This window comes from Spermophilus citellus (assembly GCF_964194105.1).
Source record: "Spermophilus citellus genome assembly, chromosome: 6".
NCBI classification, from domain to species: Eukaryota; Metazoa; Chordata; class Mammalia; order Rodentia; family Sciuridae; genus Spermophilus; species Spermophilus citellus.
The window spans coordinates 34,645,653-34,659,421 of record NC_138187.1 but is presented as its reverse complement, the minus strand read 5'-3'; the positions used below and the strand labels follow the sequence as shown (position 1 = coordinate 34,659,421).

Below are 13,769 nucleotides of genomic sequence, written 5' to 3'. Positions count from 1 at the left end.
AAATGGGGTCCAACCACCTCCCAGGTCTCCTTAGCAACTGTGTTGCTCATCACTTTCTAGACCAAAAATGGAGTCCTCATGTGGAATTAAGCCCTCTCTACAATTTTTCCACCATTAAATTCCTTTACCACCTATCTTCTAAATGCCCTCTCTTTCCTCTTTATCTTGTATTTCCTGTCAAGCTGGTTTCATACATTTGTATCTCATTAAAAATGACCTATTCTTTTTTAATATTTATTTTTAGTTGTAGTTGGACACAATACCTTTATTTTATTTATTTTTATGTGGTGCTGAGGATCGAACCCAGGGCCTCACATGTACTGGTGAGTGCTCTACTGCTGAGCCCCAACCCCAGACCCAAAAATGACCTATTCTTAAAGTCAGCCTAAAAACTAACACCTACCTGGGCAGGGTGGCACCCATCTGTACTCTCAGCTACTCAGAGGTTCAGGCAAGAGGATCGCTGGAGCCCAGGAGTTGGACAACAGGCTGTGCAAAAAAAAAAAAAAAAAAAAAAAAAAAAGCGAAACCCTGTCTGTAAAACAAAACAAATCTGTGCTTTGTTCCCAGATCAGTCACCCTCTGCAGCCTGGCAGTGCTAAGGCCCATTATAAGATGGTATCATGTTCCCTGCCCCTTGCCCTAATCCCGCTGCACTGAACACCTCAGGAAGGCAGGGTCTTATCCAAATATCCAAATATTTAAAAATACTAAGCTGACTTCTTTTTATCTTGCAAAGTGTTTATGTTATAGTACTTAGTCTATGACGTGGTCATAAGGCACTGGTCTATGGATAAAGCTTCATTCATTCATTCATGTGTTCAACAAAACATTATGAAGTGGGTCCTCCATGTCAGGGAATAGGAATCTGGGGAAGGAGATCTATCAACAGCTTTTTGAATAAGTGCTCAATGTAAACCAAGCCATCCACTAGCAAATTGGTGGGAGAGGGATGACAAATTGGTGGGAGAGAAATAAACCAGGGTCAGGTCCTGACCTATGGGGGACACAGATGTGAGCACCTGGAAAAAGCAGAAGGGAAGTGGGTGAGGACGGAGATGGGGAAACTGAGTCAACTGCACTGGCAATAAGCAGCCTCAGGTGCTGCAGAGGGTTTCTCAGTAGCATCAGGGTGTGAGAGGTGCCCTGCAGAAGGTGTCTGTCCAACAGAGGCCTCCGGACCAAGGGTTAATTCTGGATAGGGATGGTGTAGTCCTGTCTTAAGATGGTCAGCCTGAATTCTTTTTAAGGATGAGGACACCAAATGGAGGTCCTTCCTGGTTGTGCCCCTAAGGAGCATCCTGATTTCTTTCCCCAGCTACCTGGCTAGTGACATGGAGAAGGATAACAGGGCTCCTACACAAGACATCTTTAGTTGCGGAAGGAGAAGTGGGAATTAATGCTTCATGGGTGAAGAATGGCTGTTTATGGTGATGGAAAAGCTCTCCTGATGGATAATACAGCTAGCTCATGCCCCACATGATGACGTTATGGCCAACGATGGAACAATGCACCACATACATGAATTTGTCCCACAGTATGACAGCACAGTGAGATTGTAGCCATCTCAGTTGGTGTAAGAGCACTCTAGGATGTTTATACAATGATGAATCACCCTATAACACATTTTTAGGAATATATCTCCATTTTTAAGTGAGACATGCATGTAATTGAGACAATTCACCCTCTACACAGCACAGTGGTTAACATGGCGAGTTTTCTACACATTTAAACACATTTTGTGGACAGAAAGATAAAACATGGATTGAATGCCCAGCTGTAAAGCAAAAGGCTAAGTTAGGATGTTTGGAAGCAGCTCCCCAGTTCCACTGGGTGCTGGGTCACATCCCATGCACTTCCCATCTTCTCAGCAAATATTATTCTCTGTCTTCAATCAGAAAATCTCCCATTTGTTTCTTTTTTCTACATGTGAGACTTTCCATAGGGTGCATAGGTGACAATGAAATATGCAGGTCAAGAGCAATGTCTGTGCTCCCAAATATGCTATGTAACTGGAGAGAGATTGATTGGAACTGAGAGGCTAACCTGAGGTGATCCATAGACTCCCAGATAGTGTAGACACTCTAGGAAAACCATGAGCATGTTTACAATTTCCTATGATTTTATGACCTCAAAAGGAATCCTTGTGTCAAACATGCCTAAGTGCAGAGTGTGTGTCCCCTTAACAGATTTCTGAAAACAGTGAAGGCCAGTGGCACTTAGCAGATTAGATTTGCTAAACTGAGTGTTTCCTTTTAGGGTTTTCAAGTGATACTTCATTGTGCTTGGGTTCTTTTGTACATACTGAGCTCCTTCTTGGGAGGTCATGTCATTTCTGCCCTCCCCCTTCTTCCTTGCCATACTCCTTAATCTCCCACTGCACTGAACTCTGAAATGGAAATGCCCAGAGGTTGGGTATCTAACATGTGTTGTGTTGACAATGGAGAGAAGAACCCGGGTCTAGACAGAAGTGAAAGAGGGAGTCAGAGACCCATAGGTTAGTTTGGCAAAGTGGACAGAGTTTGGATCAGTCACAGCAGAGACCATCTCCTCTAGAACTCTAGGACAGGTGCACATACCAGTCTGACAGTTGCAGGTGTTTTCCTTCAAACTGGTTGCCAGGTTGGAATGAGTGATGACATAAGAGGCTTCCAACCTTCCTGATTGGAAGGGACAGACTCTGTGGACCACTGGCAGTGCAGTGGGCAACAGTTTGTTCTCAGCACTGTTCTTCACCTGATTTCTCCTGTTTGGAGAAGAGCAAACAGACTCCTATTCAACCAAATTCTGGAAGAAAGATTTACCTTAATAAGAACCTAGGTTCTGTAGAAGGAAGACAGAGTATTGGAGAACTTATGGCAGATCAACAAATCTCCCCGTCTGGGCAATCGCCTTCCCAGTCTGGGCAATCTCCTTCCCAGTCTGGGCAATCGCCTTCGCAGCCGAGCACCTCACAATCCCACCTGGGGGTGGTGGTAGATGATGAAGTGGCAGGTCCATCAGGTGAGGGAGCTAGAGTGAGAACTGATTTGACATGATGACTGGTAAGGACGAAGGGGTAGAGCAGTCAGGAAAGGTGGGAAGCCCACTTTTGAAGTTCAGAATAGGCCATGGGACAAGGAAGTCCACATGGATGGAAAATCTACAGAGAAAGGAATTGGGCTAGAAGATGAGATCTAAGTTCAGGAAGTGGGTAGAGGGAATGTAAAAAGGGTCACTCCACCCATGAGAGAAAGTGTCCATAATGAGGAAGAGTTTTGAGGAACAGGGAGATGGGACAATGATACAGAGAATCAGGGGAAGACGGCTACCAGCCAAGGGGAGAGATGGAACAATAGCTCAGAAGGCAACAGTTGAAGTCTGGGGTGTGGGAGGTGAACTGGGATCAGAGGATGAAAGGATGAGTTCCAAATTCAGGAGCTTGACTCTGCTTCCTTTACTCAGCTCTGTGGGTAAAACCCTGCCTCCCATGTCGGTCCTCGAGGAAGAGAGAGTGGACCTCAGAATCTGAGGGAGACTCGGAGGATGATCCCCCGGGGATTTTTGATTCTGCACCCTGGGTAGAATCTGGTCTCCTGCCTGAGACCACTGGCATAAAGAGAAAGAGAGAGTCCTCCACTGAATCTGAGGATGAGCTGGAGGATGTGGAAAGTGAGCTAAATCACCCCTGGGATGTGGAGTCACTGTGTGGCCTCAAAATGAAAGTCAAAAAACGGCGCATGGACTTGGTGCAACCAGAGCACCATGAGGTTTTCAACAGGCTTCTAGGTAGGGAGACACCCAGGTAGCGCCCTTCAATCCTGCTCTTTACACAAAGAAGGAACTTATAGCCTCTGCACTTTTCCAAAGAGCCCTGCTATCCCTGAGATCTCCATTCCTGGAGGACTGAGGACCCATGTACCCTGTGAAACTCTTAGATGATGGATGATTACATTACACCTGAAAAATGACCCTGCTTGGGATCACAGAGCTTGAGTCCAATTATCCTCACTGATTGCAGACACTGTGGCTCTACTAGATTTCCTCCTCCCTGAGGGGTGACCATCAAATGAGAAAATAACATAGTAACTCTAATTCTGAGGTGGTGCATTCTTGGGGGATGATAGGCCCTTGCGGTTTAATCCAAGTTCTTAGTCATACAGACATCTATCTCTTACCCCAACCCTCACTCAGTTGTTTCCCTGGGGGGTTTCAGGGCAAAGCAGCTTTCCCAGGAATGTTCCTGTCCTTTTCCTATCCAACTGGGATATTTGGCTCTTTTGGGCTCTATTGCACTCCAATCCCACACCTTCTCCAATGGAGGTCCTATTCTTCTCTCTGTTCTCTATCACCCATGAAGCCCCTTCTGGTTCCCAACTAACACCAGTGTTCTGTTCACAGAGGATCCTGTTGTCAAAAGATTCCTGGACTGGGACAAGAATCTGAGAGTGTCTGACAAGGTGAGGTTGTTCTCCACTGGGCAGTGATCCTGCTCCAGCACAGCCTGGAGAGGGGAGGGCTTTCTAGCCCATGGTCCTTCTGTCTCCATGTAGAACCAACAAGATGTGCCAACTCCTGACCCTTTGTGACTTGTCAACATCTCCCTTCAGGGCCTAGCAGTTCCATGCAGTGAGGACAGGTGGACCTTGCTTCTGCTTGGGGTGTTGCATTCCTATCCTCCCCTCTCTGCTATTGTTATCTGAGATTTTGGGCACCTCTCCTCTTTTATTTTTTTAAATATGTTTTTTTTTAGTTATAGATGGACAGAATACCTTTATTTTTTATCTTTATGTGGTGCTGAGGATCAAATCCAATGCCTCACAGGTGCTAGCAAGCTCTCTACCACTGAGCCACAACCCCAGTGCTCAACAGCCTTTTATCTGTGATGCTAGGGATTGAACCCAGGGCCTTGTGCATTCGAGGCTAGCAAGCACTCTACAGAGTGAGCTATATCCTTATCGCTGGGGCTCCTCTCCTCTTTACACTTCTTGGGACGCCCCATTCTCCAGCTTACCCAAGACCCTCCTCACCCAGCTCACCTACATGCCTTTCCTCAAAAGGTCCCCTCAGAGCTGATCCTACAGTACACACTAAGCCTCCTCTTCCCCCGACTGCTCAGACTGTCACAGGTCCTTCCCCAAACCAGCAGGTCTCCTTACTTGGCAACCTTCTCTTAGGGGCACTCTTCACCCCAGACTCCCATTCCTCTGTCCCCTCTTTCCTCCTCTTCCAGGATGTGACCTCTCTCTGTGTTCTTCCTCTCTCTCCATCAGTACCTCCTGTCTATGGTCATAGCTTATTTTAGCCGAGCTGGCCTCTTCTCCTGGCAGTACCAGAGAATCCACTTCTTTCTGGCCCTGTGAGTATTTGGTCTCCTTCATCAATCAGGACTCACTACCTGGGAGGGTAGGAGGGGAGCAGAGGGGCACTAACCTTTCTTTGACTTTTAGCCTCTTTGTCCTGTTTGCTCCGTGTACACGAGAATCACAGCACTGTAGTATAGTTTGTTTTTCTTTTCCACACTTCCCTAGTCAAAGCAAACACACATGCTCCCTAAAGGCCAGTTGTTAAAGATTCAAGGAAACCAAGGAAACACAAAGCCCACCTGAGAGGAGTGGAGGAAAGCATGGGCACCTCCTATCCCTGGCAGAGACTGGAGGTGCAGCCACATCTGACTGCTCTTCCTTCCTGTATCTATACCAACATTGCTCTGTTTTCTGCCTCTGGATTTCCAAGACAGATGCCCAATTCCCAGCCTGACACAGGTCCAGTATAGGGTGGTCCCCTCTGGTTCTTCATACAGGAGTCTTCTCACATTTGTGGCTCTTTCTACAACCCCCTGAAAATTCTTCCAAGATGGGTCCAACCACCCCTTAGGCCTCTCCCACAACTGTGTTGCTCAATGCTTTCTAGAAAAAGGCTGGAGTCCTTCAGAAGGTGTGTGTCTGGCAGAGTCCTCTGGACCAAGGTGTGGTCCTCCATAACACTTAATAGGGCTGGTGCAGTCCTGTCTGAAGATGGTCCTCTGGGAGTCCATTTGGGAAGCTGACTCCAAGGGCAGGTCCTTCTTGGTTGTGCCTCTAAAGAGCAACCTGGTTTCTTTCCCCAGCTACCTGGCTAATGACATGGAAGAGGACAACCAGGCTCCTAAACAAGAGATCTTTCGTTTCCTCTATGGGAAGAGCTACGCCCAGCGTCCCCTGTTCCACAAACTGCGCTATCAGTTCATCTGCTCCATGGGCTGGAACACTCGGGTTTCCAAGGAGGAGTGTGAAGAGGTGAGTGGTGCTGTGTGTGCTTGTGGGGGGAGAGGGATGGGCTGACTGGAGAGACAGGAAGGTGGGTGGCTGCAGGTGGGCTCTGGGGAGGAGAAAGCTCAGGAGGGAGGGAAGGACTTCCTGTGCAGTCCTCAGTTTTGCATTTATCCATGTTACTAAGTATTCTTGATGGATCCAAGCAGAAATATTCCTAATGTTAAACCAGTATTCTACTCAAATCAGGGACAATGATAAAGCTTGTCTCTTGATAAAATCAACTTTTCAAATTTGATGGGAAGAGACACCAAAAGGATGCTATCTGTCAAAGCATCTTTATAGATGCTTAATTTAGTTATCTGATACAGGAAAATATACTCGATTTTTATTGAAAAAAAATCTGAAAAAATGTGTCCTACATTTTATATAACATGATTCTGATGTGTCGTCCATGTGAGTAATAGCTGAAATAATGTTGTGATATCCATATATAGCTACTTCATTTGTCACCAGGCTAAATAAATCTAATAATTACACCTTGCTATATCACCTCCTTTGTAGCTGACAGAACTTAGTTAATAGAATCAACATTGTATTTGTTGAGATATTTGTAAACTGTTGAATCACGGTGACTAGAAAGTCCAAATCAAGGTGAAGTAATTTTAAGGAATGGGAAAATAAATTAACCATAACTTCAAAACCCTCAATATCCTGTAAAGTCATCAGCTTTGGTGGGGGCTCTTTTCCTTTCCAGATTCAAGCTTATAATCCGGAGCTCTGGGTGTGGCGCCGAGATCGCACCCTCATTGCCTAGAAGTACCATGGAGGCCTGAGGGGAGGGACAAAACTCTGCATCCCTGGCTTGATGACAGAGTCAGTGATTATCTATTCAGGATGCTTGAGGACCTAACTTCTTGATCCACTCCTGTCCACCTCCACCCACAGCCACCCTCTGCAGATGGTGAAACAACCTGAATCTCCAAGTCAGCTTCATGGTCTCAAACCCCAACCACACAGATGACCCCCTAGAGGTGTGCTGGGTGCTCTGAGGCTGCTCAGCCAGACCTGAGAGAGAACAGTTTATCACTCAGGATGTGTAAAAATCCTTAACCCACAGCAATTGGGCCCACATGTCAGCTTTGATGAATGGTTGATCTTGGTCTAAAGTTAATATCCTTTAGCCATGAATCTCTCTCTCCTCCTGTAAATTCTCTTTTTACCTCTCCTTTTAATTCATCTTGGGTCACTTATCCCTTAAGGATACTAAGCACGGAGATAATTTATTTACAGGATTGTCACAGTTTTAGTACATATGATAAATGTTGTTTATTTTGAACTATGGTTATTTTAAATAGTTTTGAGATAGATGTTGTTCAGAAAATTGTTGTTTCTTATTGGTTTTGTGATTAGTGTTATAACATGTTTGTGTACATAAATATTTCTCTCAAGATTTTAATCTTTTTATCTATTACTTTTATACCTCAGTAGTATTATCCCATAGTCTTATAAATATAGTTTTTATTTGATGTTCAATCATCAATATTGTGACTATTGAGCTGCTAGTATTTAACTTACCTTGACATGTTTTCTGTCATTTTTAAATATGTATCATTCGAGAGCACATGTGTTATGTGCTTGTGAAGAGCACAGCACAGTGCATTTGTGAAAAAACTGAATAAAGTTGAAAATCTCCTTACCTTAATGATACATATGATCATGTCATTCCAGATTGGTTGTTCGCTGTCAAATGATACTGCTGTTTAACAGTGTTGTTTTTAATTGACCAAATTTGTAACCTGTGGGGGAGAAAACCACCTCAATTATTTTTCATGTAGCAGAACAACAGAGAAGGTTGTAGAACTTAAACTAGAGACTGGAAACAGGAAACACAGGGAGGATGTTGCAAGAGAGAACACAGGAAGAATAAAAGAAAATTCTGGAGGAATTCCAAAGCCAAGGTAAAAGTAAAACTTCCTGGTCAAAGTCCAAAGACAGGGACACCCAGGGAATAAAAGACTTTGCTACTTGAGTCACAATGGGAGTCTTTCCTGAAACCTATGTATGTTTCTAGTTTTACATAAGTGAAGGAAATCCAAAGGGTCTTGTTGAAATAGAAACTCATGAAGGAAAATGAAGGTACTAGAGCAGGTTGTGAGGAGAATGAGATGATAGGAAGTGCTAAGGTTGCTAAATAGATAGGCACAGAGAGGAAAGAACTAAGAGTGTGGGCACCGAATTACTGCAGACAAGCATCTTGGGAGATGGGAGAGAATATGGAAGCAGCTGTGGAAAGAAGCAGGTGAAGAAAAGTATCAGCAAGAAGTTAAACCAAAGTTAAAGAGAGGTTGCAACAGAGCCAGTGATGAGATGTGATGTGGGGTTAAAGAGGTAAGTGGAAATGATGTGAAGAGGTTAGAAAGGACCAACATGGAACAAGCTTAAGGTTGGTTGAATGTGTTAAAAGAGGGATGGTGGTTGGGTGAGTTGAGCAAGTGAACAGGTATAAGTTCCTTGAAGGAAGAAGTCACTAAAGACTGGCACTGTGCAATGCAATTCTGATGCTGATCAATTGCATGGAGGTCACATGCTACAGATTGAGGCTGCAAGCCCCCTCTACACTGCCCTGTCTTCAGAAACAAGCTGTAAGTTCCAGGTTTCCCAGGCCATTCACACTTCTCACCACTGGTGTATATTTGGGGATTCCCATGATCCTACTGTATAATTCTCTATAATATCTCACTGAGGTTAGAAGAGCACAATCCTATAATTACTGATTTGTCATGTAAAAAAGGACACAAACTGGGACCAGCTAACATAAGAGATAAGAGGCACATGGCTGGAGGTCTAGGAGGGTCTGAATAAAGGCTGTCATATCCTCTGGATGTAACATCTTCAGAGGACATGGATGTATATGACCTACCAGGGAAGCTGACCTTGGTTTCAGCTGAGTTTTTATAGGAATTTAACTAAGCATTTGGCATGAGTTGGATGAGCAGAGCAATAAACTAGGCTCAAGTGCTGCTCTCTGGGTACTTACCACAGAGTGTGGGAGACAGGTTAGTGTCCAGGAAGTAAGACAAGGGCAGGTGGTACGGATAGAGATGGGGGAATCACGATGTGAACTATGTAGCGGGAGGGTGGCATCAGGCAGCATCAGGGTCTCCAGACTGTTTTTTTTTTCCTGATCCCCATGTGTGAGGTGCCCTTTAGAAGACCCTGACCAGCAAAGCCTTCTTGAGGAAAGGCCTGTCTTGGGTAATGCTGGGCAGGCAAGCACTAAACTCTGATTTTGGGGCCCACCGGGAGGCTTCCTTTCTGACCCCACCTAAGTTGGCCTTCCTATTCCCACTGTAAGACTGAGTTCCTGGCCACACCAGAAGTCCACTTGCACAGCTCACCGGAAATCCATGTTCCTGGGCTCACAGCAGGTCTGAAGGCAAGTACTTGATTTTACTTCCCAAGAGGCTATGCACCCGGGGTCACTCCCACTTAGGGACTATCTGAAACATGCCTGCTTCGTCTAACAGTTCAGAGGAGATATGCTGTGAGCACTGGCTCCCTACAGGCCTCCCACATTTCTCCCCAGGTTTCTCCTTAGATCAAGGGAATGTCTAGAATGCATTTTCTTGGTGTGGTGTTTTTCCTGATTGCATCTTGATTCAGTTTAGGTTACACACATCTATACATGTGGTAAAATGGTAAAATACCTACAGACTTCTTGCATAGATGACAATTTCCTAATGTACAGTCTTGTCATGCACATGCATTGGGGGATACTGCATGAATGGTACATTGAACCTGTGTGTTTTGTCATTACAAGTTTCCTTGAAACTGTATTTTGATATAATAAAGCAAAAAATTCGAAACAAGCATTTATCTTGACTAAAAATTCCAGAGCTTGGAGAGCACTGTTTAACTCTCATTTTATGGATCTTTGGGAAAGACTGCTCTTATCTATAGCAGCCTGGCAGATTTCTAGAGGGAAGGGCTGGGTTGGTCCTTCTGGAAAAAGTCACAGAAACATCTCATTATTTTGGTGATGATTAAATGGGCATGAGGCTTGATATCTTATTTAGAATAGCCATTTATTTACTTATTTTTTAACTGCCAGGGATGGAATCCAGGCTACATGCATGCTAGCAATTCATGTACTACTGAGTTATACCCCTAGTCTCCATGAAGAAAATTGAGCTCACAGTTCTGTAAGTCCAAGAGCACAGTGCTGGAATACTAGCAATTCCTCCAGCTCCCCAGACATCACAATGTGGTGCAGAAGTAGAAAGGGAGCAGGCCAAGTGCAAGAGGAGTCATATGCATGGTGTAGACTCCCTAAATAACAACCTGTTCTCATAACTCAGCATTTGAGACCTGCCTTCTGAGGTGAGTGTCCCCATGATCTAATTACCTTCCATTTGGCATCACATATAAAAGGTTCCACCACCTCAATACTGCCACACTGGGGAACAAGTTTAGGCACTTGGACCACTGGGAGGCACATATCTAGTTTCAGTAAGCTGTCTTCCTTTGTTCCATTTCCTGTGACTCCTTGGCTTGGATCGATTTGCTATCTGCATTACCCAGTATTTGAAGTTTTATGGGTAACAGGGAGAGGCTATAATTTAGAGTGGGGCACTGGGACCAACACTGAATTTATGATAACGAGCCAATTCCAATTGGGGAGAGCCAGCCACACTAGAAATGTCACCACATGATGAGGGGAGGGTGTGAAACTTTGGGCTACATATCAGCCAGTGCTCCAGGAAGCAGAGGAAGGCTAGAGATTGGGTTCTACTGCAAGACAACTGAAACCCCATGCCTCCCTAATGAATTCCAGTAAAAACTCAGGCCACTGAAACCAAGGTGAGCTTCCCTGGTTGGTGACGCACTGAGCACATCAATGTCCTGGGAAGACGATGCATCCTGAGGACACAAATGCTTTCACTCGGGCCCCTCCCACACCTCATGCCATGTGTCTCTTTTGGGGCTGGTCCCAAATAGTGTCCTAACCTTGGGGATCCCCGTGAATAGGAAGCTTCCAAGCAAACTCCACTCACCTCCTCCCCAGCAGGTTCTCCACACCTTGTCCTCTCTTCTCAACATCCTCTGTCCTCTGGTGAGTCAAGGTCTCTGCACCTCAAAGAGTGTTTCCCCTCTGTGACCACAGATCCAGTGACATCCTTGGGAAAAACAGAATGAGCGTCAATGGTGGACTTTGGTTGCTTCTGCCCAACATGGATTCAAGGGTCCAGTTTGCTGTCCCAGCTGAAATAAATTTAAAAGGAGGGAAATATATATGGAAAGTCCATGTTTAGGAATTTAGATTCCTGAGAGGCCATCCCAGAGACAGCCCAGCTCTCTGGCCAGATAGGGAGTGTTCAATCCACAGAGAAGGAGGGGACATGGGGTCAGCAGTGTCCCTGAGCAGAAAGGACAGAATATCTAAGGCAACTAGAGGTCACAGTGCAGAGAACTAGAGAGAACTAGAGAGAGGCGAGTTTCAGAAGGGAAGGGGCACAGCAGAACTCCCCACCACAGTGTCTTAGGCTGGGGCAACTGTGTGCTGTTGACTTCCAACCAGAGCACACAGGCAGTGGGAGAGTCTAGGGCAGGGGACCAGTGATAGGTGTTTCCTGGCAGTGATGAGTCAGTGGGTGAGATGTTCCCTGCAGGCCAGCAGGGACTCTCTTGTGTTCAGCACTGGGTACCCCCAATCTTCTACCAGGCTCTGTCACAAAGGGGACTTCAGGGACTCCAGGTAGCTGATGGAGTAGTGATTAGATGTTACACACCAGGGAAGAGAAGGCATCTTCTCAAAGAGAAAATCTGGGTGGGGGAGCAGCCTCGAAATGCCAAACTTTACCAACATTCAGCATCTGAGGCCCAGCCATGTGGACTCTTCCCTAATGGAGATGGAAACTGTCAGAGCAGAATTGGGGACTCATAAGTGAGGGAGATTCAAAGGAAGTGGGGGTTCGCACAGATTCCTTTCCTCCTGTGGTCTAAGCTTTAGGTTTCCTTTCAACATGTGGAAACCAGAGCAGTGCAAAGCCCCAGCCCCGTCATCTCAATCTGCATGGGGTTGCGCAAAGTGTCTTTAAGGTTTTGGCTGATGAATAACACAATGCTGCTGCTGGGTATTCTGCAAAGTGCATCTAGAACAACAAGAATTTGTGATTCTTGGGCTGGGGTTGTGGCTCAGCAGTAGTCCGCTCACCTCACACGTGCGAGACCCTCAGCACCATATACAAAAATAAACAAGTGAAATAAAGGTGTTGTGTCCAATTACAACTAAAAAATAAAATATTTTTTTAAAAGAATTTGTGATTCTTGCCTAAATGTGGGCATCTGTCAAGTCAGATGTGGGAGAACAAGTGCCCAAGGATGCACAGTTTGAGCCACCTGACCTTGTTAACTGGCTGATTAGACTGCCCTGGCTCAGAGTGGCAGATCCTCCCTGGGGAGGAAAAGCTTAGAAAAGCACACGCCCTTCCCCAGTCAGCATCAATATCAGCAGGGCAGAAAAGTCTTTGCTTTGCAGAAGGACACAGAGGGGACACATCCCATACTCTATTTGCCTCTAGAGGATTTGTGTAGAACTCCACAAATATGCTAGGATTTGAGGTTCCATTATGGGGTATGAAGTTTGAATCAGGCCCTTTGGCCTGCCACCTGGGCCATGGTAGCTAAGTCACTTCATGTCTCTGGGCCTCAGTTTCCCTGTCTGAAACATAGTGATGAAGCGAGAGTTTCTCTGCTTCTACTGGAAGGTGGGATTTTTGTAGTTACAGGCCTCTGAAGCCAAAAAATTCCATTTCTTCTCAACTCCCATGGAGTGGTGTTAAGAGTGGCAGCTCTCAATGGTGGGTCATGCGCCTAGTATTGCAGCAGACCCCACTGCTCACTGCAAATTTCTTCTTTCTGAATTCTTTGTCATGAATTTGAAGAATGAAAACCACAGATGAGGATAAGTGAGTGCAAGAGCAGAATATATTCAAGTGTGAACAGAAGCAGAACTCCCACAGGGCAAGAGGAGACCCAATAGGATTGCTACTTGGGAGTGTGCTAGTCTAAGGATTTATACAGCACTTGGGTGAACACACTGGATGAAATTTATGCAAATCAGTTTTGGAAAAATACCAATGCTATTGGTTAACTCTTGAGACTGAACTTCATTCAGGTCTGCCTTACTTCTGTTTTCTCACTACTGGCCTGCAATCCCAGCTTCCCAGGATGTTGAAGTTAGTGAATCCAGGATGCCCAGGTGTTCAGAACTGCAGCCCTGTGTGGAGAGGGTACCTGTACTGGTCCAGGGCCAAGTTACAGTGGGGTGACAGGTTGGCATCCTCTGGCTTGCCTCAGTATTGCCTCACTGTGCCTCAAGCCAATTTTGTCATAGCAGGCTCTGGAGAGCTATGGTCTCTGTGGATACACATTCCCTGGGATATCTGCTTGCACTTAGCTAGGGGTAGCAGAAGGTGGTTGGCAATGTGGGTGGGCCCTGGTGTATTCCAGCTCACCCTGGCTATTGCTTTGCTA

The 13,769-nt window shown here is 45.5% G+C and overlaps 1 protein-coding gene and 1 long non-coding RNA gene across 2 annotated transcripts; one reads left to right on the top strand and one right to left on the bottom strand.

Annotated features, from left to right (window-relative positions):
* Positions 1–2,311: 2,311 nt before the first annotated feature.
* Positions 2,312–12,085, bottom strand: LOC308650971. Its single transcript, XR_014022452.1, has 3 exons — positions 11,288–12,085; positions 7,931–8,029; positions 2,312–2,746 (listed from the first exon to the last, which is right to left on the bottom strand). It is a non-coding gene; the product is annotated as an uncharacterized lncRNA (long non-coding RNA).
* Positions 3,038–7,047, top strand: LOC308652251 (speedy protein E4-like; the record flags this gene model as incomplete). Its single annotated transcript, XM_081300026.1, has 6 exons — positions 3,038–3,044; positions 3,565–3,768; positions 4,381–4,439; positions 5,253–5,338; positions 6,089–6,257; positions 6,988–7,047. The coding sequence occupies 6 exons, from the start codon at positions 3,038–3,040 to the stop codon at positions 7,045–7,047; spliced, it is 585 nt and encodes a 194-aa protein (XP_081156152.1).
* Positions 12,086–13,769: the final 1,684 nt, after the last annotated feature.